Genomic DNA, 21,550 nt, shown 5'->3' with positions numbered 1-21,550 from the left:
TTAATCAACAAGAAAGGAGATTTCATCCAATAAACAGGTAGCTAGGAAGTAAGCTCTAACTGATGCCCAAGTATTAGGAAAACAAATTACTTGTTAGTAGAATTGACTTGTTAAGGTTTAGGGCTCAGCATGTTTCAGTGATTTGAGACTTAGGAGGAAATTAAAAAAGCTTGGGAAGAAGGATTTATCACTGAAAGTGGGCACAAAGAATGCAGGATTTACACGCCACAAGGACATTTGGCAGACTCCCCAAGATAAGGAAGAAACTAATAAAGACAACTCAGCAAGTGAGCTGAATCAGCTCTTACTGGGTTTAGGTAATTCCAGCAAGGGGAGATCGTGACCACCAACTCATGGACCACTGAGCCAAGAAACCCACTGACCCAAAAGAAGAGGAAGACTGAGCATGTGAACTAATTGGCATGAGAAGCAAGAGAATCACTAACCAACAGCAGATAGAATACTAACTAATAAGAGAACTAAGAAACGTGTAGCCAATGAGCATTAATGCCACTTTTTTGCTAAAATGTACTAAGAGTGAAAAGTTTGTGTAGTCGTCGTGCTGGCTTTGTGGATTTGCCACCCAGCTCCCCTCTCTGTGCAGAACTGTGGATGAATCAAATGCCTACACTGTGTGTGGATTGGCGTTTTGCACAGCGAGTGGAAGAACTTCTCTTGGGACGACAGCGAGATGGGCTGCCAGCCCCCGGCAGAGGTGCAAGCAGGACATTTGGTAAGGCAAGAGGGGCACTTTGGATGTTCTGGGGGCGCTTTGGATGTTCTAGGGGGAGAGGAGCGTTAGGCGCAGGTGGAAGTTGAGCCGGGGGGTGCCGAGGAGCCGCCTGGGCAGGGCTATGGCGAGAGGAGACAGTGAGGCACAATAGGCACGTGCTTGCCGGGAAAAGCCGCGCCCTGCGCGCAGGGAAACGAAAGCGATACCGCAGCGGGGGGAGGAGAGCAGAGCACAGCGGGACGGCCATGGAGGGGCAGCGGCCGTGCTCCTTCCCGGTGCTGGTGCGGGGGGACTGGGGCCCCGCCGAGCCGCCGCCCGCGCTCAGGAAGAAGCTGCTCTGCTACTTCCAGAGCCAGAAGCGGTCGGGCGGCGGCGAGTGTGAGCTGCGGACCGGCACCGACACCGGGCATATCATGGTCTGCTTCGCCCGCCCCGAGGGTGAGCGGCCGGGCCGGGGCGTTTCGGGGTGAAGGGGACCCGGCAGGGGACATGGATTAGTGTGGGGCCTCCCTGCCGAAATGTTGGGGTCGTAACTCACAAGTCTAAACTTTCTGCAAGTTAAAAGATACGTAGTAACTTAATTGTTGCATACGATGTAATAATATATCCCGTCTGGTCTGTGATGTGCAGTAGCTGTAGTATATAATATGTCGTATACATCTACTACATTTACTACTATGTCGTACACATCCTCTACTGTACATTATAGAATTGACAGTAGGTAAGTAAACATGGTGTGATTCCTGCGGATGTCCTGTGCAATTCGGACTCCATTATCTTTGTGGGTCCCTTCTAACTCAGAATATGATATTTACTTACATATATGCTTAGATTTGGTGCTTAGTACTAGCTTCTGGATTGTGTTTGGCATAAAGGCTGTAAGCGAATAAATATATCCTAGGAGGAATATATATACATATTTATTTCGATGCGCAGTAGTATTCTCCAAACTGCACTCTGAATAATAAATCTTATGTTAATGTAACAATTAGATTAGTTACACATAGAAGATATAACGTCTGTAACATGTACATATTTTTATAAACATGCAGCAAGCTGGAAAAGATTTAGCTGCAGTTGAGTTAAATGTATACATAGAGGTGCACATATGTGCAGAAACACACAGATACCTATACACATACCTATATACCGTTTTCCTTTTCTTGCCTTAACATGCTTCCCAGTTGCTGGCTCTCCCGGCTGGTAAGTTCAGGACATACATAAAGTCACCTCAAGACAGTCCCCAACTGTCTGGAGAAAGATGGTCAAAATGTGGCGGGCCGGTACCGGGACTCTCCGGGTACCACCATGAAACCCGTGATAGAGCCGAGTTTAGTATCTCTGGCGGTTTTTCGCAGGAGTAATGTCCTCTGCTGGTTTGTTGGGTTTTTTTAAGGAAGAAAGCCTTGTACATACTGCGTCAGTGTTATGAATTTAAAGCTCTTTCATTTTGCGGGACAGTATATCTGTATATCCTTGCTCCGGCCAAGGCGAGGTTAACTTTTCCGGGAGCTGGGAGAGGCACAGCCAGCTCCCTGGGGACATTCGATCCCACCTTAGCCATACGCTGCGGGCACGGAAAGGGAGGGATTTATCCGGGTTTTGCCAGTGCTGGGTCGGGTGAACGGCGGCGCGTGAATCGTTCACCTGTCTGGTACACTGTTACCACTATCGGTGTTGTTCCTGCTCGTTTTTCTCACTTCATTGCTGTTTTATAGTCTACTATAGTTTTCATCTCGTCCTGTAATCCTTAACGTTTTTGTGCCTTCAGTTATCTCCATCCTGCCACGGCGGGGGAGGGGGCAAGGACTGGGAAGGAAAGGGAAGTGAGCGAGCGGTGAAGTCTGGCGTGGTTCGGTGGGAGCAATAAATTGGGGAATACCATTCCTAAAATCGCGACAGTGTCATAATGGTGGGAAAGTGCCATGCAATGTAAAGCTGTGTTTCCATCTAGATTTTCACAGGGCTTTTTTGGTTTTATTTAGTCAAGCAACGAGTTCTTGAGAGACAGTCTCATCAGTTGCATTTGGGAGGAGAAGGAAAATTGAGGTTGATTGTCACAGAGCCTGAAACAGCACTAGCTACTAAAGAGAAGACATTGGAAGAAAAATCAGTTCCCAAAAAGGTGAATAAAAATTGTAATCCTAACCAGAGCTTTGAAATAGTGATGAGAGTGTTTAATCTGTCACTGATTATGCCAAATGGCTTTCATTTTATTTTAGGCTTTGGATGCCATGAGCAGCCTTCAGACAAAAGGTAAAATGTTATCTATCACTCTGTGTGCTGATTCTTCGTAAAACAAAAATGTTGCTGCTTTTGTCCACACATGGGTTCCAGTTCTCCAAGTTGTTATCTATTTTTTAGTTATACTAGAGAAGACCCTGGAAATTTTCAGATGCTGCTCTTGATTGCTTCATTGGGTCAGCCTGACTTTCGGTTTTGGCTTTTTGGTATTTTCTTCATTGGATAGAGAGGAGGAAATGACTCCTTCAGTAGTCTAGAAATTAGTAACTAGCATCTGAAGAACCAATGCTTCTTATTTCTTTAGTTTTCTTCTTGTTTATGGTAGTAGGCCTTCAAAGGCAGCTGTCTTCTGGAAATGTTGTGGGTTTGGTATCAGTAGTTTTTGTGCCTTGGTGAGCAGGTAGAGCCAGCCTGTTGGTCATTCCAGTTTGGAGGTTCTCTCACACCTCTGTCCTCATCTGTCTGCAAAGCTGAGATGTGCTTGCCTCTGGCAGACACTGGACTTCTGAGATACTCAGTGGGCACTTCTGTTATATTTCCTGTTTGCAAAATATTGCATCCCTATCAGCCCTTTGTGCACATGGGCCCTCCAGTGCTGTCATGCTGCACTGATGGCAGGGCACAGTGGTCATCAGGAGGTTTTATATCAAGTCACTCAAAGCTATTTGTGGCCTATAGTGCCTGTGAATGTCCTGAGCCATGTTCAGTTTTGTTTTGCCTGCACACAGGCTAGGAAACACATGCAGAGGCTGCAAGGTCTCTCCCGATTCTTACCAACATCTGAGCAGCTGTGGCCTATTATCTCAATGGATTTAGTTTAGTTAATCTCTGATTCAGAGACATAGCAGTGATCTTGGACATGTTTACTCAGGTCTGGTATTGTGCCACCAAAGAAGCTGCCTGCAGCCATGCAGAATATTGCATCTGGCCTGTTTTGGATCTCAAAATGTTCAGTGGTACCCTGCAGTATTGTTTTTTGGTTAACAATCTTCTTGGGAAAGGAAAGGAGTGAAAGAGTAAGAAGAATCTGTTTATTCCAGGAAATGTGCACCAACATTTTATGTGGCTTATCTTTCTGCTGCAGGTGATACAAAAACCTTGAAGAAAGCAGAGAGTTTTGTTCCAAGCAGTGAACTCCAGGAGGAGGTTGACTCTCCAGGGGCCTCACCTTCGGTGGTATTTGAGAACATAGAGAGATGCAATCCGAACCTCTTACAGATACTGTTGGAGAGCATCAGTGGCCTGGATGTACATGCTGACTTTACTGTTGAACTGATACCTGAAATAAATGTTGCTGTAGTTACCTTTATAAAAAGTATTGGTAAGACAGGATGACACCATTATTAATTTCTGTGTATAAGCATGAGTAATAGCTTTCAGAACTTGATTCCTCTCCCATTAGAGATCCAGACCATTTTAAAAAAGTACTTGGACTGGGTCTCTCAAGAGAAATGTCTTATATACAGCTCCAGAAAAGTGCCTGTGATCCAAATATCACACTGAAACAAAGAAAATTGTGGTGCCTTTTTTAATTGAAATTGAATAAGAATGTTTTGTCATTTCTATCTTATTTTTGATTAGATGAAGAAGAATTAAAAGTGCACTGAGTGTGGGGATTATATAAAGTCTCCTTTAGAGAAGACAGTATACTTATGGGAACAGATGGGAAGATGGGAGATGGGAACAGAGACATAGTAGTAATGAATAGCAAAGAATAACACGGTTGTGTGCTTTTCCCCTTTTTTATTACGATGCAGAGTTATTTGGCACCAGAGACAGTTTTGTTCCTAATACAGGGAGTATAGTGCTCATTCCTCTGCTTTGAAGGGATAGCCAGGGCTCATAATGACACAGGAAAACACAATCAGTTCAAACTGCTCTTCTGTTTACAGATACTGAGGAGTTTGTCAAAAAATGTTCACAACACAAGAGAGTCAGAGAATTCAAAATGACTGTCAGGCTTCTTGAATCGACGCAGACCATCAAGGCTGAAAACCTGCCAGACAGCATTTCCACAGACTACCTCACAGTGTACTTTGAGAACGCACGGAATGGAGGGGGGCCCGTGTCAGATGTCCAGCTCTTCCCCGAGGAGAAGTCAGCCATCATTACTTTCTGTGACCACAAAGGTAACACTGTCCTTTGCCTGACCATGGTACTCACAGGCAGATGGCCTGCAAGAAAATTACTGCCAATGTGGGCATTAGGAGAAGCCTGGCTTTCTGTTGCTGAAGTCAACATACACTGTCCTGTTCCTAGGAGGTGCTCTGGATGTCCAGGGCTCCAGTGTCTGTTGGGGGTTTGCTTGTTTGTTTGTTTTGTTTTTTATTACCAGAAATATATTTTAATACCTGCCTTGTGCATGGGTTTTTCTCACTGGTATTTTTTTCTCCATTTGCGGAGGTTTTATGTGCAGTATAAAATAAATTGTACTTACAGGTAGAGGGACAGAGCAGAATCTGTCAATGACTTCAGCTTGCACAGTTAACTTTCACGAACTAAATAAGGTTAAATATCCTCATTAAGTTCAATATCTTCATTATCAGGGAAGAACAGACCTAAAGAACAATTTTGTTACTATTTCTTGCATTCCTCAAATCACTATCCAGTTTTTGTGCCAGTGCAACTTCTGGTAAATATCTGTTAGAAGACTCCTGGCTTAGTAAATTTACTTTGAGAAAAAGGTTTATCTGCCAGGTGATTTTCTTTTGACTTCTCATGATTTTCTGAAGAATATTTTGTACATTAAGTTGAAATGTAATTTGGAACATTGTAAAGGGGATTTAAGTTCCTGCAAACGTTATAATTTCTTTGCTTAGTCCATTCCAGCAAAAAAGTAAAACTGCACTGGCACTAAGAATTTAATTTTAAGTTGAGGGTAAGGAGTATTTCATAGTAGTATGTTGATAAGGTCTTGCTCTCTGGAGGAGTTTTCTCGGGAAAGGAGCAGAGTGTAGCTCTGCATGGGAATGCAAACAGGAGCACATTTACCAAACAAGTTGGAATCAAGCCTTTTATCTTGTCCCCTACAGAGTAGTTTGAAAATCGGAAAGACATAAAAATAGCTCTTTGAAATGAAAGAAAAAGGAAAATTGTAATTGTGTTATTGTTCTAAGATCAGAGACATTTACCTGATTTGAAGTTAATGATATATGTTTGTTTGTGCACATGTGCACTAACTTCTAGATCTAACCATGGTCTTGAAAAAGCAACATTTACTGGATGAGACGCTGATTTCTGTGCATCCATATTACCACTCCCTGGGAACAGCTCTCTATGGAGAAGAAAGACCAACTGTCAAGATGCCAGACCCCATTGGGGTGCCACTAGACCCGTATGTATGGCAGTTTTTACAAAGGCATGCCAATCTGACCCAAGATATAAACCAGGAAATGGCAGTTTGTCATTCTGAGCTCCAATGGCCCCAAGCAGACTGTGCAAACCCAGAAGTTATGTTGTGCCCATCACCATCTCTCTGCAAGCAGAAAAAGCCAATGATTAAGTTGCTCAAGACATGGCAGCAAGATGCTTCCACTGAGTTTTCACGTATCATGGCACGTTACATAGCTATAAAATGTAAAGTCAATTCATCAGGTTGGGAAGATGTGAAAAAAAGGTTGTTGAAAGATGTTGCTCTGATCATAAATGATGTTTCTGAGGAGATGGTGGTGATTGCAGGCAACAGAGCAGCAGTGGACAGTGCAGAGAAAGAAGTGAGGAATTGCATGAAGCGAAGTGAAAGGGAAAAACAGAGCATAGAAATTTCCGTGCCAGTGATCCCTGGGAAATATGCTGTGCTGCACAATGCTGGGTTAGAAGAGAATATTCAGAAGGAATATCCATGCCTAAAGCTCTTCTATGATGACAAAAAAAAGACTGTTCAGTTGTGTGGATTGCCTGCAGAAGTATATAAAATCAAAGCTGACTTACTGGAAAAGGTATTGAGTATGCCATGTACATCCGTTAACATTGATCCCCATGTTTTCCACTACCTACAGTGTGTAGATAATAAAAAAACATCAGATATGTTATTCATTAGGGAAAAAATTAACACTTTTTATGAACTTCAGGATGATACTGTGTTACTATATGGAGATGCTCCCAAAGATCTTCTAGAAGCAGAAAAGCGAATAAAAACAGGTTTAGAATACAAGTGCATCAATGTGGAGGATGGTGAAGTCATTAAAAAGGATCAGTGGAAGAATCTTCTTCTCTCCTCACTCAAGACATATAATTCTTCCCAGGAAATGGTTATCACTTGGCAGTCTGTTGGAAAAGAAAATAAAATGATCATTGCTGGCTTTTCTAAGCCTGTAACAGAGGTTTATCAGAGACTTAATGCTTTTGTAGATAGAAACACAGTCATTGAAAAAGTAATCCCAGCTAATTCAGTGGTGAGTGTGCAGTTTGTAGAGAATGAGAAGTCTGGTGTTTGTGAAGAATTGAAGAAGAAAGGTGTGACAGTACATTTTGACACCAAGACACCATGCATTTCTCTGAGGGGACCAAGAGCAGAAGTGCTGGAAGCATTCAACATGTTTGAAAAAATCGTCTCATCCCTTTACTCAAAAAATGTGCCGATTGATAAACCAGGCACAAGGGAATTCTTCACTGAGAGGAAAGATTTATATCTTTTAGAAGCAAAACAGAAATTTGGTTGTTTCTTTAGGATTAAGGAAGAAGAAGAAGAAGAAGAAGAAGAAGAAGAAGAAGAAGAAGAAGAACAGAAAGGTGGAAAAGTTGGTGATAAGGTGAAAAGAAAGGTCTACTATGAAAAAAGCCTGCCAGGTGGAATTGTGGTAGGAGTGTATAAAGGTAACTTGTGTGACTACCCTGTTGATGTTGTGGTGAATGCATCTAATGAAGACCTAAGACACATTGGTGGCCTTGCTGACGCCCTGTCACGAGCAGCTGGCCCAGCACTGCAGCAGGAGTGCAATGAGCTGGTGAGGAAGCTCGGGAATTTGCAGCCCGGCTGCGCAGTGATCACGGGCACCGGGAAACTGCCCTGCAAGAACGTCATTCACGCTGTTGGGCCCAGGTGGAACGAGAAGGAATCACAGAAGTGCACGTGGCTGTTAAAAAGGACTGTGAAAAAATGTCTACAACTGGCTGAGATATACAACCATTGTTCCATAGCTCTGCCTGCTATAAGTGAAGGGATTTATGGCTTTCCACCACAGATGTATGCAGATTCAATTGTGTCCTCCATCAAGGAGACCTTAGAAAAATCAGTCGAGGGCAGCAGCTTGAAGGAGGTCCATCTTGTGAGTAATTCAGAAGAAATGGTTCAGGTTATGAGTGAGACAGTTAAAAAAGTATTTTCAGCTGAATCATTCTGCCAAAAAAGGCTGACGCTAAAAAAAAGCCAGAAAGAGAATAGAAAAGGGGATCTAAAGATGGTTACAACAAATGAAGGACTTTGCATCCGATTGGAGAAGAAAAATGTTCAGGAAGTTGTGGTAAGTCTTTACTTTTCTGACTCCATTCTAATTTGATGGTAAGATCTTTCAATTTGAATGGAAAAGGGAAGACAGTAGGTTTTACAAGCACTTGCTACATAAGGAAAGAACAGCTGTGTGCTAGCTACACAAAGATGCAAGCTTGCAAAACTTGAGTGTAGGTTGAGATCTGTCACTGCAGCCATTTCTAGAGGGCAGCTGTGAATTTCAGGATGTTTCAGTTCCCAGCTAGATCTTGTTTGTTTCCAGATCTAAGGCCAACATGTAAATGTTTGCTTTTTTTTCTAAAGGGGAAATACTGAAGTACTTTGTAAAAGTAGCTATCTTGGTTGGATATTAGGGGAAATAGGTACCTGTCTTGGCTGCTGTTTCAGGTATCCACTAGCATCTTGTTTCTTTCTCTGTGTGTTGCATTGGTAGGGCTTTTAATCTTGGTGGATATTTTTGCTTGAATTCTGGTTGTAGCTATTTTCGTTCTAATCTTGTTGCAGACGGATGTTGTCGTCAACAGTGTTGGCACAGACCTGCAGTTTGGTGTGGGGCCTCTTTGCAAAGCCTTGCTAGGAAGAGCTGGACCAGCTCTCCAAGATGAGTTTGACACTGCAGTACAAAGTCAGGTTGCTGGTCCTGGGAGTGTGTTCTGCACCAGTGGATGTGCTATGGCCTGCAAGTCTATGCTTCATGCCATACTACCCAAGTGGGATGGAGGACAGTCAGAGAAGGTATATTTTAATTATTACTCCCCCCATCCCTCCCAGCTACATATTTATTTGGAATCTGTCCTGAAATTACAGGTTTAAACCTCGTTAATTTAGATGACTTGACTCCATTTTCTTCCATTGGAGTGACCTTAAAGACGCCTTGATGCACTCAGAGCTGCTTGTCATACCAGTTTCTTTGGAACTAATAATAAATTATGCCTTTAGGGAAAAAAGTACCTTTGCTGTGTTTTACAGGTCCTAGAAGATGTAATCAATTTCTGCTTGAAGAAAACTGAAGAACTTGGACTTAAATCGATCACTTTCCCAGCTATTGGGACTGGAGGATTTGGATTTCCTAAAACCGTTGTTTCTAAGTTAATGTTTGATGTGACATTCAGGTTCAGTAGTAGTCACACTCGGAAGAATCTCCAGGAAGTTCATTTTCTCTTGAGTCCACAAGATATTGATAACATTCAGGTAGTTCTTCTCAGGACAAAGCTGTCTTTGTAACATTCTGCTCTAGTTACACTTTGATAATCTGTTTTAATTATACTGCTTCCTAAGAGAAAAATTTGGCACTTTCTTACTGCTGTGGGCTATGGGATGTCATATGGCAATGGGATGTCTTTCCACTGTCTCTGAAATGCAAACTCTGAGCAAGCAGAAGCTGCAGACAAAATTTGCCTTGCTGTTGGCACTGTAAATACCTGTAGATGCTCCCTCATCTTTTGATAGAGGAGTTTTAGCAATGTAGAACTCTCTCTTATCACACTATCCACACTGGGTCTTCCACTGTTATTAACACTTAAATATGACTATAAAATGTGTGAGGTGCCTCAGCAGAAGCTACATGACTGTTAACGTTAATTACAGAAACATTCAGTGTACATACTGTGAAATACTATCTTGGGTACTTTTTTTCTCTTCTTAGGCTTTTACCAGTGAACTAGAACTTAGGGCAGATGAAAGTTGCAATGCTGCAGCAGCACAGCCAAGTAAGTTGTGTAGGGGTGGGACAGGATCTAAATACTGTTAAGTGGTTTTATGTGTGTCAGGAAACAGAAGAAAAATCATCAGGGCACAGGGCGTTTTCTTCCTTCCTAATGAACTTGCATTCTTAAATGTAATTTGCAAAATTCTTAGGGAGGAATTTGTTTTGTTGAGGGCATGCTGAACTCTCAGTGAGGCCAGTCTTATCAAAACAAGGAGGGTGTTCTGATAGGACACACAGTAGTTTGTCCTGCTCAAAGAATTATAAAAACTTGTAATCACTTAGCCAAACAAGCCATAAACAACATGCATTTCTGTAGCTTTAATCTCCTACATATTATATTTATATATACATATATAATATTTATATTATATTTAATATATATTCATATATATTAAAATATGTGTATTTATATACAGAGTGGATAATTTCCTTTCCATTTATTAATTGATAATAGTGGGACACAATAGCCAAAACATGAGTGTACTGCATCAAGGGCAGAGGCTTATTTGTAAGGATATAAAGCTCTTCCTCCTCAGTTACTGAGTATTAGCAAGAAGTTTAGAGTGGGCAGATAAAAATATGAGTTAGATAAGTTTAGACTAGAAGAAAGGAACAGTTTTGTATCCATGAAAATAAATATGAAATAACGTACAAAAGGGATATGATCTGATCTCTGTTACTGGCAACACTTAAGTTGGATGCTCCATCTCTTGTAAGAACAAATTAAAGAAACTCTGTTTCATAGCTGGTCAGATCAGATAAGCCCTGAAGCCATTTTCTGAATTAATATTGCATAAATTTACAGGAACAGAAATGGTTTCACTTTCACAGCATTTAAACAGGAAGAATACTGTGCCTCCCAGCTTTCAGAAATTGAATAAAGAGAAAATCAGAGACACTCTACATCCATTTAACTGATCTAGAGCATGTTCCTTACAAGGATAAGTACAACTTTCAATCAGTGTAAGAGAATAATACTCCAAACTAGAGGAGAAGTGATTTAATGTATTTTTCTTTCCCTTGCAGGTTTTGTTAGTCCTGTTTCTGCTGAACTATTGGGAGTTCATGAAATGAAGATTGGTTCCATCACACTCCAAGTAATTAGCGGAGATATTACCAAGGAAGACACAGAGGTTATTGTAAACATATCGAATTCATCATTTGATGCCAAAACAGGTATTATATTGAATATGTAGTTCCTTAGCAATAAATCTGGGCTAGTTTTTAAAAGGGGGTACAGGAAAGAATTGTCCACAAGGGAAACTTTTATGAAGCATTTTTCAGATGAGAGATAAGGAGTTGTGATTAGTTGGAAGATACATCTTAAACAGGTTTTTTACATGTCCTGAATATTTTATTTCGTTTCCAAATGGAAGCCATCTGACTGTATTTTCTTGCTTAAAACAAAAAAATGTTTATACAGAATTTTTAGATTAAGTATAATTCTGAATAAATGCTCTTATCCTAAAATGTTTCACTGTAAGACAAAGCCCTGGTTAAGTAAATTGCCCTGTAATTAGCAGAGGGCTTTGACACAGTGAATTGTAAGTATGAAAGATACCAAATGGTATAGTTCAACTGTTGGAGAGTTAGTGAGGGGCATATGGGTTTGGCAAGGGAGACAATGAAATAGGAGTTGTTCTTAATGACTTTTAATCAGCAGTGAAGGAAACATTCTCTCTGGAGCCAGTGCAATGTGTCATGGGCAGTACTTAGGGAAGCTGTTAAGGTTTTGAACTTTGTGGTATCTTGCCATAGAGGAATTTAGGGTACGTGTAGAGTACAGAAGCTGAGTAGAGTTTTGAGTAGAAATGGTTGAGGAGACTTAATGAGTGTGTGTGCTTTTCTTGTGTGATTTAAGGAGTCTTCAAAGCAATTATGGATGCTGCTGGCTCCCAGGTAGCAGACGAATGTGCTCAATATGGTATGTTAAAGCATACTATTTTCTTGATAATTCTTTTTAGGTTGCTGCCATTCTCTCTGAAAACTTAAAATTGCTTTATAATTTTCTACTCTGGTGACATAATTATTTTATCTGAATAACAGAGCTTTCACTTTTAGGAACTTTGAAAACTCAAATACCTTGAGAATTTTTCTTTTCTTTTCATAGTTGTTTAGCAACAGCTAAATCATTAGTGTGTTACACACTTTATTCTCATACTGGATTCCAAACACAGGCCTGTACTGGCTACTAAGAGGAAAATTAACTCTATCCCAGCTGAAATCAGGACAGGCCTGATCATAAGTTCCTCCATGGTCTGCATCCTGCCAGACCAGTAGAGTAGTAAAATTCCAGCTCACTGTGGTTGGCATCTACAAGCATAGAAAGGGACATTTTAGATGCATAACCAAAATGTGCCTGCTCTGAATCTGGAAACTGGCTTTCAAGACGGAGTTTCCTGGATTATTTTCCCAGCCTTTGGCTCTGTAGGAACATTTGTACAAACAAACATATATCATTAACTTCAATTCAGACAAATGTCTCTGATCTTAGAACTATTACACCGATTATTCTTTTCTTTCATTTCAAAGAGCTGTTTTTCTGATTTTCAAACTACTCTGTAGGGGACAAGATAAAAGGCTTGATTCCACCTTGTTTGGTAAATGTGCTCCTGTCTGCATTCCCATGCAGAGCTACACTCTGCTCCTTTCCCGAGGAAACTCCTCCAGAGAGCAAGGCCTTATCAACATACTACTATGAAATACTCCCTACCCTCAACTTAAAATGAAACTCTTAATGCCAGTGCAGTTTTACTTTTTTGCTGAAATGGACTAAGCAAAGAAATTATAACATTTGCAGGAACTTAAATCCCCTTTACAGTGTTCCAAATTACATTTCAACTTAATGTACAAAATATTCTTCAGAAAATCATGAGAAGTCAAAAGAAAATCACCTGGCAGATAAACCTTTTTCTCAAAGTAAATTTACTAAGCCTGATCGCAGTCCTTGCAGAGCATCTTACAGTCATGATCATTGTGATCTGTGAGGTGGTCTGGAACTCTGTGCTTGTCAGTCCATTCATCCTCACAATATGACTCCACTTTGTAAGCAAACATGAGTGCTCTAAGAAATCACAAACATATTTTTAAAAATTCCATACCATTCTTACCTCAGTTGGTCATAGTCTTAATGATATTATTTTAAACTCTCAGTTCTTCTGCAGAGTAAGAATTTGGGCGTTTAAGGAATAAGTGGCATAAGAAAGGTTTTCACATATAAATTAATTTGGCATGCTTTTAAATAAAAGTGATACGTATTCAAAGTCATCATAAATTCTTATATTATACTTAATAGGAAAATACTTTGTAGCAGAGGTCTTAGGAAATTAGAAAAGGCACATTTACTTGAATTAATTTCTCAACTAAACTCTGCAGACTATTTACAAAGAAAACCAGAATCAAGTAAACCCACAAAAAATATAGCTCACAGTGGATTTCCTTCCACTTTTTCCACTTTTCTTGTAGCTCCAATATAATAATCAATATTACCAAAAGAGATTGCCACTTTTTAAATATTATGTCTCTTTCTTTGTCATCTCTCTTCCAGCTGGGCAGTATCAAAGTGGCTTTATTACTACACAAGGTGGGAACCTGTTGTGCAGTAAAATCATCCATTTGATTACCAATAACCAGGTGAAGAGTCAGGTTTCCAAAGTGCTTCATGAGTGTGAACAAAAGATGTACAAATCTGTTGCCTTCCCAGCTATTGGAACAGGTATGTGTTTTCTTGGAAAAGCAATGTGTGATGGGGGTAGTTCAGAAGCAGACAGACTTAATATGGGTAAAACTAGACTTGCACAAAAATTGTTAGCTGATATGTGCCTTTTATTTTTGTTTAGGTCAAGCAGGTCAGAGTTCAGCAAAGGTAGCTGATGAAATGTTGGATGCTATAGTGGAATTTACAAGACAAAAATCAGTACAGCATTTACAGACAATTAAGATTGTGATCTTCCAGACAAATATGCTCAGAGACTTTTATGAAAGCATGAAGAAAAGGGAAGGTACAGATTCATCCACAACAGAATCATGGTTATCTATGTTTAAATGTAAGTTGGTGTGTTTTTTCTGTGTGTAGGCAAATAAAACTGAACTACTTTTATTTACAATTAATAATTGACATATTTATCCACAGCATTGTTTTGGGGCAGAAAACAATCTTCTGAGAAGAAAAAGGTAATGAGTTTGGAGAAGAAAGTTAATTTAGTCACATTTCAGATTTGTGGAGAAAGCCAAGTAAAGGTGGATGCAACTGAGGCCTGGATAAAGGATTTAATTTTAAAGGAACAGTTTGAAACCATTATTTCAGATGAGGCAATTGAAAGTTTTGATGAGATGCAAATTGACATACTGGAAGATCTCCGGAGAAGAAAGCGAGTCACCATTCAGTTTTTAAATGACCTTTCTCCCCCTCAAATTAAAATTTCTGGTATTAGCAGGGATGTTTATTCCGTTTCTCTAGAAGTTCAAAATATGGTCCAACAAATTAAGTATACTGAAGAAGAGCAATCCAAAGCAGAACTTCTTTATAACCTGGTAGAATGGAGGTATCCAGGAAGCAACGATAGCTTTGTTGCTTTTGATAAACTGACAAATATGCAGCTGGAGAATGCCAAAATGTCTAAAAAACTGTATCTGGATGTCAAAATTAGAAAGAAGAACTACAAGGTGGATCTGAATACTCTAAAGGCTACTGATGAACAAGGAAAAACTATAAACCTTCAACGTGTGATGAAGGATGAAGGTAAATTACACTTTTGTTAAATAAAAAAAACTTGGGTAGTTATTATTGAATGATGATTTAGATAATTGCAAGCTCAGGTATCCCAAAGAAGTAAAGTATTCCTTAGCTTTTTCCCTTTTTCTATTTTTTTTCTCCTCAGCCAGCAGTTTTGAATTTCATAATCAGTGGGAAGTGTGAGTGAAATCAGAGCATCAGTTTTAAGTGCAAATATTATCTGCATATATGTGACTGGTGAGCATAGATTTCATGCTTAAGTCCGACAAAGGAAGTGGTGTATGAAGAATATATCAAATTCTTCTGGAGTTTTAAAGCTTGTTTTAGTTAGATATTGGTATGGGTATAATTAGACAAAGTGTAAAATCTTTACAGTGTATTACAGAGCCAGTGATGTTTGGAAGAGTGGGAGTACTTGTTGAATGAAGTATTGCAGAAGGTGCTGTCCTCCTGGTCCTCTCTATGCAGGTGGTTTGTAAGATGTGCCTATGGAGCTGAGTTGTCTGTCATAATAATGCAACCCGTGTTTTGCAGATATGCAGTCAATAGAGCTCCCAAAGGAGTGGACAGACATGCAAAATGAACAGGTCAAAGTGGTGGAGCTCCAGCCATCATATCCTGAATATAAAACAGTTGAGAAGATGTTTAAGGCAACATGTGCTGACTTTAACATAGAGAAGGTGATATCATATGGGGTGGGGAGGGGGAAAAATGTCAATGCTTGGGCAGGAAACAATGTACTTTCTAAATATTTGCTTATAAGGTGTCTGCAACCCAATATATCTTGTATATGTCAGTCTCCCCAGCACTGTACAGGGTGAATATAAATCAAAGCAAGTTTCCTAAGAGCTATTCTGCCATTTCTGCCATCTAATGGTGCAAAACCAGTGACTGTCAGTCTTCAGGCCGACTCTTTCTTCAATTAATGTGGTACTCTCTAGTTAATATGGTATTTCCAAATAGGAAATTCTATATTGAAACGGAGGCACGAGCAAATGAATTCAGGATGCAAAGGAAAATACAAAATCCTTGCAGACTGACAAAGTTTTGGACTAATATGCAACTTCTCCCCTGTCATCCCAGAGCCTTTCAGGCTTGGCTATCAGTTTTAACCAGTGTCAATATTTGATCCTGCTTATTTAGAAGTCTGCAACACAATGCACAGAAATTCAATTGCCAGGAAGAAAATGGAATTGTTGTAAATCAAGAGAAGAGATAAACAGTAGAAAATGCAATCAAATTAGGAGTGAGAATAATGCGTTTAAAATTTTTTTTTCCATCACGAGCTTCAATGAGCATGGTCATGAAAACACACAAAGAGAACAGAATATTCATGTACTATAGAAAAAAATCAAGTAATGACATTATGTCTTTTTCTGTTAAAAATGGAAAGCTGTTACAGAAATGCCTTTAAGGTTATACTTGATGCAGAGAAACTGATTCCCCTTAAGCTATATTCACATTGTTGGCATAGGGAGCCAGCAACATCCATCCTCCCACCAAGTGATTTTTATATAGTAGTTTCTTATGGGTTGCTAAGCTACACATTAGAGAAAGCAATTTTGACTTGCAAGCTTAGATCTAGAACAAAAATTAAACTCAACATAATGCTATTGCTACAGTCTGTCCTTTAGTGAGAAAATTCTCAGTAAAGATGATTAAAATGTATAGAAGGCATCTTACATCATTGCCCCAGCAGTGGTATAGCAGCCTATTTCTAGAAACGACATGCACAGCTACCATGACTGCTGGGCACCTGGTATACTAGGCAAGACAAATGTATACCCAAAATTACTGAGCTTGAAACTCTCTTATAAGCTGCTTTGGTTTGTGATTTTTCAGGAGGCCTACATTTTCAGTTCCTCTACCCAAATCTCATCCTAACAGGACATAGTTAAAATTGCTGTAATTCTTTCAGTTTGATTTCATTTTAATGCTTTCTTGTCATGATAAATATTCATCCTTACCCTATTATAGGTGTGTATATATATATATATATATATATATATATATATATATATATACCCTATCCCTAGTATAAATATAGTTAATTTTGTAATTTTGCAGATTGAAAGAATACAAAATCGCATCCTCTGGCAGACATACCAATTAAAAAAAAAATCTATCTGTGAAAAGAACAAAAATCAAAATAATGAGAAGTTACTATTTCATGGGACAGCTGTATCCTCATTGAGGTTGATTAACTGCTATGGATTTAATCGTGGGTATGCTGGAAAGAATGGTGAGTCATTATCCAAATCAGTTAATTTCCTAGGCATATATGAGTGCTAGAGGATGTCAACGTTACAGTGCTGTTAGCACAACATGAAAGCTGAATGAAATTAGAGAACACAATAATAAACAACTCCCGAGATTAATCTGTATGGACAGAGGAATTATCCTGTTCCGTTAATCACTTGTTACTGGATGCCGCCGTGTAAAGGGTATCAAAAAGAGTTCATCTACTCTGAAATGAAGCCTGGGCAGCTTCTGGGAATAGTTTTGTATCATTTACCTAGAAAAAGGAACAAGGAACACTGGTCAACATCCTCAGCTGAGGTAACAGCTACTAGCTGATGGTATCTCCTCCCAGACAAAGACAGGTAGCAAAGTAGAAGTGCAGATACTTCTTTTGCCTCCAAAGATTAGGACAGCATAAGATCCCACATCTGTACCAATTTTATGCTCACAAAATCTATGAGATCCATTAGTTAACTCCTAGCCTTTAATAAGGCTAAATATTTAGCATAAATATTTACAGCCTAAATATTTAGCATAAAGATATTCTGCATTAGTTCAAATCTTGTTTTGTCCACTTCCTCTAGTACAGTCATGTTATGTGTATTATTTGGCAGCATTCGAAGATGAAGGACAGGATCCAAAGAAGTGGAATGTGCACTGAATTGAGGAGCTAGTTGATTTTAGTGGCTATGTAGCCTCACTTCAAAAGTCCTTAATTTTTGTTCTTAATGGTTTTTTCCTCAAGTCATGCCTAGGGCTGATTTGATCTTGGGAAAGGTGGACAGCTTAACTCTGATCTAGTTGACACTTCAGTGTAGATCCAAAAGTAGACCTTTCTCTGTCTGGATCCTTTGGAAGTACTTATTCTGAGATTTTCTTGAATAAATGAAGCCCAGCATACAAAATATATCAGGTTGTGCACAGGTAGGAATGGCAGCCACCACTTCTTTTTAAAACATGGCCAGAGCAGATGTAGTTTTGCTTTGCTGCTCTTTAGTAGTTCAAGAGGTTGGATTTACTCAGGAAGCAAGAGCCCTAGATCCCCATGTTCTCTCACTGCTGGTTGGTATTGACATCCACCTATTCATCTCAGCTGTGATTAATGATTGGAAGGCACACTTGGCTTCTGTCAGGCTGGGTAGCCAAGCAAAAGTAGCCAAAGATCAGGGCAGCCAGGTAGGAAGGACCTGTCTGGCTTGAAATGCTTTTTACCAATGTCAGAAAAAAGAAATCTGCCTTGAACAAAGGCATGTGATTCCTCTAACTTGCTGGGAAGTGTGACTAGAAAACTATAATTACAATTATATAGTCATTGCAATTTGATGGATTGCAGGCTAAACCATGCTAAACAGAGAAGCCCTTTTCTCCATAGGAAAGGGAAGTCAAAACCTGGCTGTTGATATCTTGTATCTATGTGGGTTCATATTTGATTCTGATTCAAAGGATTAGTACTTGTGTTTGAACTCTAAGCACATTTATAGCTTCTGCAGAGTTTAAAAAAAAAAAGTTCTAGAGATACTTAGGAGAATAACACTAACTATATTTGAAAATGTTGTCTTTCCTAACAGCTGCAGCCATTGGAAATGGAACCTACTTTGCTCTTAATGCACGTTACTCTGCTCAGAATACTTATTCCGTTCCAGATGCGAATGGCAAAAAACACATGTACTTGGCTCGGGTCCTTACTGGGGAGTACTGTGCTGGGCAAGGAGGACTAAAGGCTCCACCACCAAGGAGCCCAGCAGATCCTACTGACCTGTACGACAGTGTGGTTGATAATGAGCTTAATCCAACAGTGTTTGTCATATTTAGTGACATTCAGGCATATCCACAATACCTTATTACTTTCAAACGATAGAATGATCTTAATAGTCTAGAAAATTTTAGTGCCTTTTACATGTAAAAATTTACAGGGTAATTTTTAAATTCTTTTTACATATAGGTTTCTTCTTTATTGATCTATCCATGTGTTGAAAAATGTCTTCAAATTATCACAGAAGGACTAACATAAGCAAATATTTTAGAGCATGCTATTTTAGTACTCACATTTCAAGTTCAGTTATGCAGAGATGTAGGCAAGAGCTGTGAGCACAGCTCTGACTTCTTCCTACTCAAGGCAGAGAGGATTGGTGGGTGAGGAGGAGAGGAAACTGCTCTGCTTTACCTGTGGCCAGCAGTAAGAGGTATGGGGTAGGTCAGAGTACCTCTGCATGCTCCTGTTTCCAGCAGTCACCATAAAGCACCTTCTTGGGAGGATTTATTTAAAATGTTCTGTGTTGAGGGAATCTGAAAGGCCTTTGCCAGTAAAAGCCGTGCTGTGATTCTAACTTCACCCATCAGCAGAGTTTTCAGTCATCCTTAGGAATCCACTCAGCCTTGTTGGTGCTAAAAGTCTGGAAGAAAAGGAATTCCTATATGAACACGCACTTTGTATTTATCATTTCAGCCTCCTTACCTGTATGTCTGTTGCCCTGGCATAATTTGGTTATTCCTTACATATAAATTACTGTATTCATGCCCATTTTATAGAATTGTCTATAGTCCCTCCCTATTACTTCCACGAAGTCATTGCTTTTGTAACTTTCAAGACTGTAAAGAGAGACCTTTAATCTTTTTCTTTTCAATACTGAAGCATTAACCCTTCTGTAGAATCTCCAATTTGCAGAATCAGCCACAGAAGCATAACTCAGTTCACATGCTTAAACAATTTGAAAATTTTTTAAGTTCTCTAAATAAGTAAATAGTAGCATTTTTACATCTTTACAAGTGGTGCTTTTAATCACGTCATCATCTTAAAACTGCCAATCAAAAGCTATATACAGGGTTTAATAAAAGTAGTTTCAAACAGCTACATTGGATGAGCTGCAACAGGAGAACACTTCACTTAGAAGTGTTGTTTCACATTTGAGTATGTTAGAGTGATGCAATAAAGACTTCGAAGACGAAAGGGTTTTCTTGTATTGTCTGACTGACATGACTTGTGCATACAAATTCCAGGTGAAATTATTCTGCCTCAGTCAAAAAAAAAAACTAGTGCTGCAAATAGGTGCCACGATGTCTTAAAACTTCATCATGATGTTCTCATTGTCTGAAAAGAGGAAAAGACTTTACAGTATCTGAAGTTTGCAATATGAAAAATTGCTGCTTTTCACAGCAGGTGCTCATGCAGCACTTCAGATGAATGTCCTGCATAAATTCCCATTCAAAGCAAAGCAGATTTTACCTATTCCCACTTTAATCGATTGTGCTCCCTGTGAGAAGATGAGGATGCTTTTCTTCTTCCTCTTCTTTTTTTGGGTACTTTTCTGTGTCATGGAAACACTTCAGCAGCCAGAGCAACTCGGTTTAGCTGAAAGCACCAGGCTTCTCCCACTGCTGTCACCAAGCAGCTTGGAGAGCCAGGACACACCACTTTATAATTGCGTGGCCCTCTTTATACTCAAACATGTTGGAAAGCAGCCCAAGCTGCAAGATAAAGCACTACAAAAACCCAGATAACTTTTATCACTGTCGGTGGTGGTAAAAGTTTCTTCAGTCATTTTCATACTAGAAAGTGGGGGATACTCGGTTGTGCCGTGTTTGTGGACTGAGAAGCTGGAAAAAGGCAGTGTTGTGTATGATAAATAAAATCCCAGGTACAAAAGGAACTGGGTGTGCTGTTTGACAGACAGCTGGATATGAACCAGCCATGCCTAGAAAGCCAGTGACATCCTGGCTTGTATCAGCAATAGTGCGACCACAGGATCGGGGCAATGATTGTCCCTTGTGCTGGGCACTGATGAAGCATTTCAAGCCCTGTGCTTATTTTTATCCTTATTTTTGAGCCTATCACGACTATAAAGGCATTTAGGTGCTGGAGTGCGTCCAGAGCAGGAACAGAACTGCGGAGGCTCAGCCTGGAGAAAAGTTGGCTCAGGGTGGACCCTATTGCTCTCTACAATGACCTGACAGGAAGTTGTAGCCAGGTGCGGGTCGGGTTCTTCTCCCAGATTACAAGTGATAGGATAAGAAGAAACGGCTTCAAGGGTTTGTGTTGAACATTAAGAAAAATTCCTTCACAGAAAGTGTGGTGAAGCATTGGAACGGGCTGCCCAGGAAGGCGATGGAAGCGTTCACAAATCGTGTAGATGTGGCGTTTGGGGGCATGGTTTAGCGGGAGGCATGGCTTAGTGGGGGGGCATGGTTTAGTGGGGGGGCATGGTTTAGCGGGAGGCATGGCTTAGTGGGGGGGCATGGTTTAGTGGGGGGGCATGGTTTAGCGGGGGGGGGGGCATGGTTTAGCGGGGGGGGGGCATGGTTTAGCGGGGGGGGGGCATGGTTTAGCGGGGGGGGGGGGGGGGCATGGTTTAGCGGGGGGCATGGCAGCGCTGGGCCGCAGCCATGAGGGAGCTCTGTCCACCGTCCCCGCTCCCGTGACTCCGGCTGCCCTCGCCACCTCCC

General features: G+C 40.2%; 1 protein-coding gene across 5 annotated transcripts; it reads left to right on the top strand.

Annotated features, from left to right (window-relative positions):
- Window positions 1-951: 951 nt before the first annotated feature.
- Window positions 952-20,757, top strand: LOC106850471 (protein mono-ADP-ribosyltransferase PARP14). 5 transcript variants are annotated; one of them, XM_088168331.1, is made up of 18 exons: window positions 952-1,171; window positions 2,719-2,858; window positions 2,956-2,989; window positions 4,062-4,298; window positions 4,870-5,106; window positions 6,164-6,311; window positions 7,647-8,439; window positions 8,931-9,161; window positions 9,396-9,617; window positions 10,072-10,135; window positions 11,161-11,310; window positions 11,996-12,058; window positions 13,682-13,849; window positions 13,974-14,180; window positions 14,267-14,875; window positions 15,404-15,549; window positions 16,937-17,111; window positions 18,679-20,757. In XM_088168331.1, exons 1-18 carry the CDS (start codon window positions 979-981, stop codon window positions 18,966-18,968), a joined length of 4,107 nt encoding a protein of 1,368 aa, XP_088024457.1. In that variant the 5' UTR covers window positions 952-978; the 3' UTR covers window positions 18,969-20,757. The 5 variants fall into 5 exon arrangements, with proteins under 5 accessions (XP_088024457.1, XP_014727291.2, XP_088024454.1 ...); XM_014871805.2 differs by having other exon boundaries at window positions 6,164-8,439; XM_088168328.1 differs by lacking the exon at window positions 11,996-12,058 and having other exon boundaries at window positions 6,164-8,439.
- Window positions 20,758-21,550: the final 793 nt, after the last annotated feature.

The sequence above is a fragment of the Sturnus vulgaris genome, chromosome 7 (genome assembly GCF_052056855.1).
Source record: "Sturnus vulgaris isolate bStuVul1 chromosome 7, bStuVul1.hap1, whole genome shotgun sequence".
Classification (NCBI taxonomy): domain Eukaryota; kingdom Metazoa; phylum Chordata; class Aves; order Passeriformes; family Sturnidae; genus Sturnus; species Sturnus vulgaris.
The sequence above is the reverse complement of the archived record's forward strand: the minus strand, read 5'-3'. Positions and strand labels throughout refer to the sequence as shown.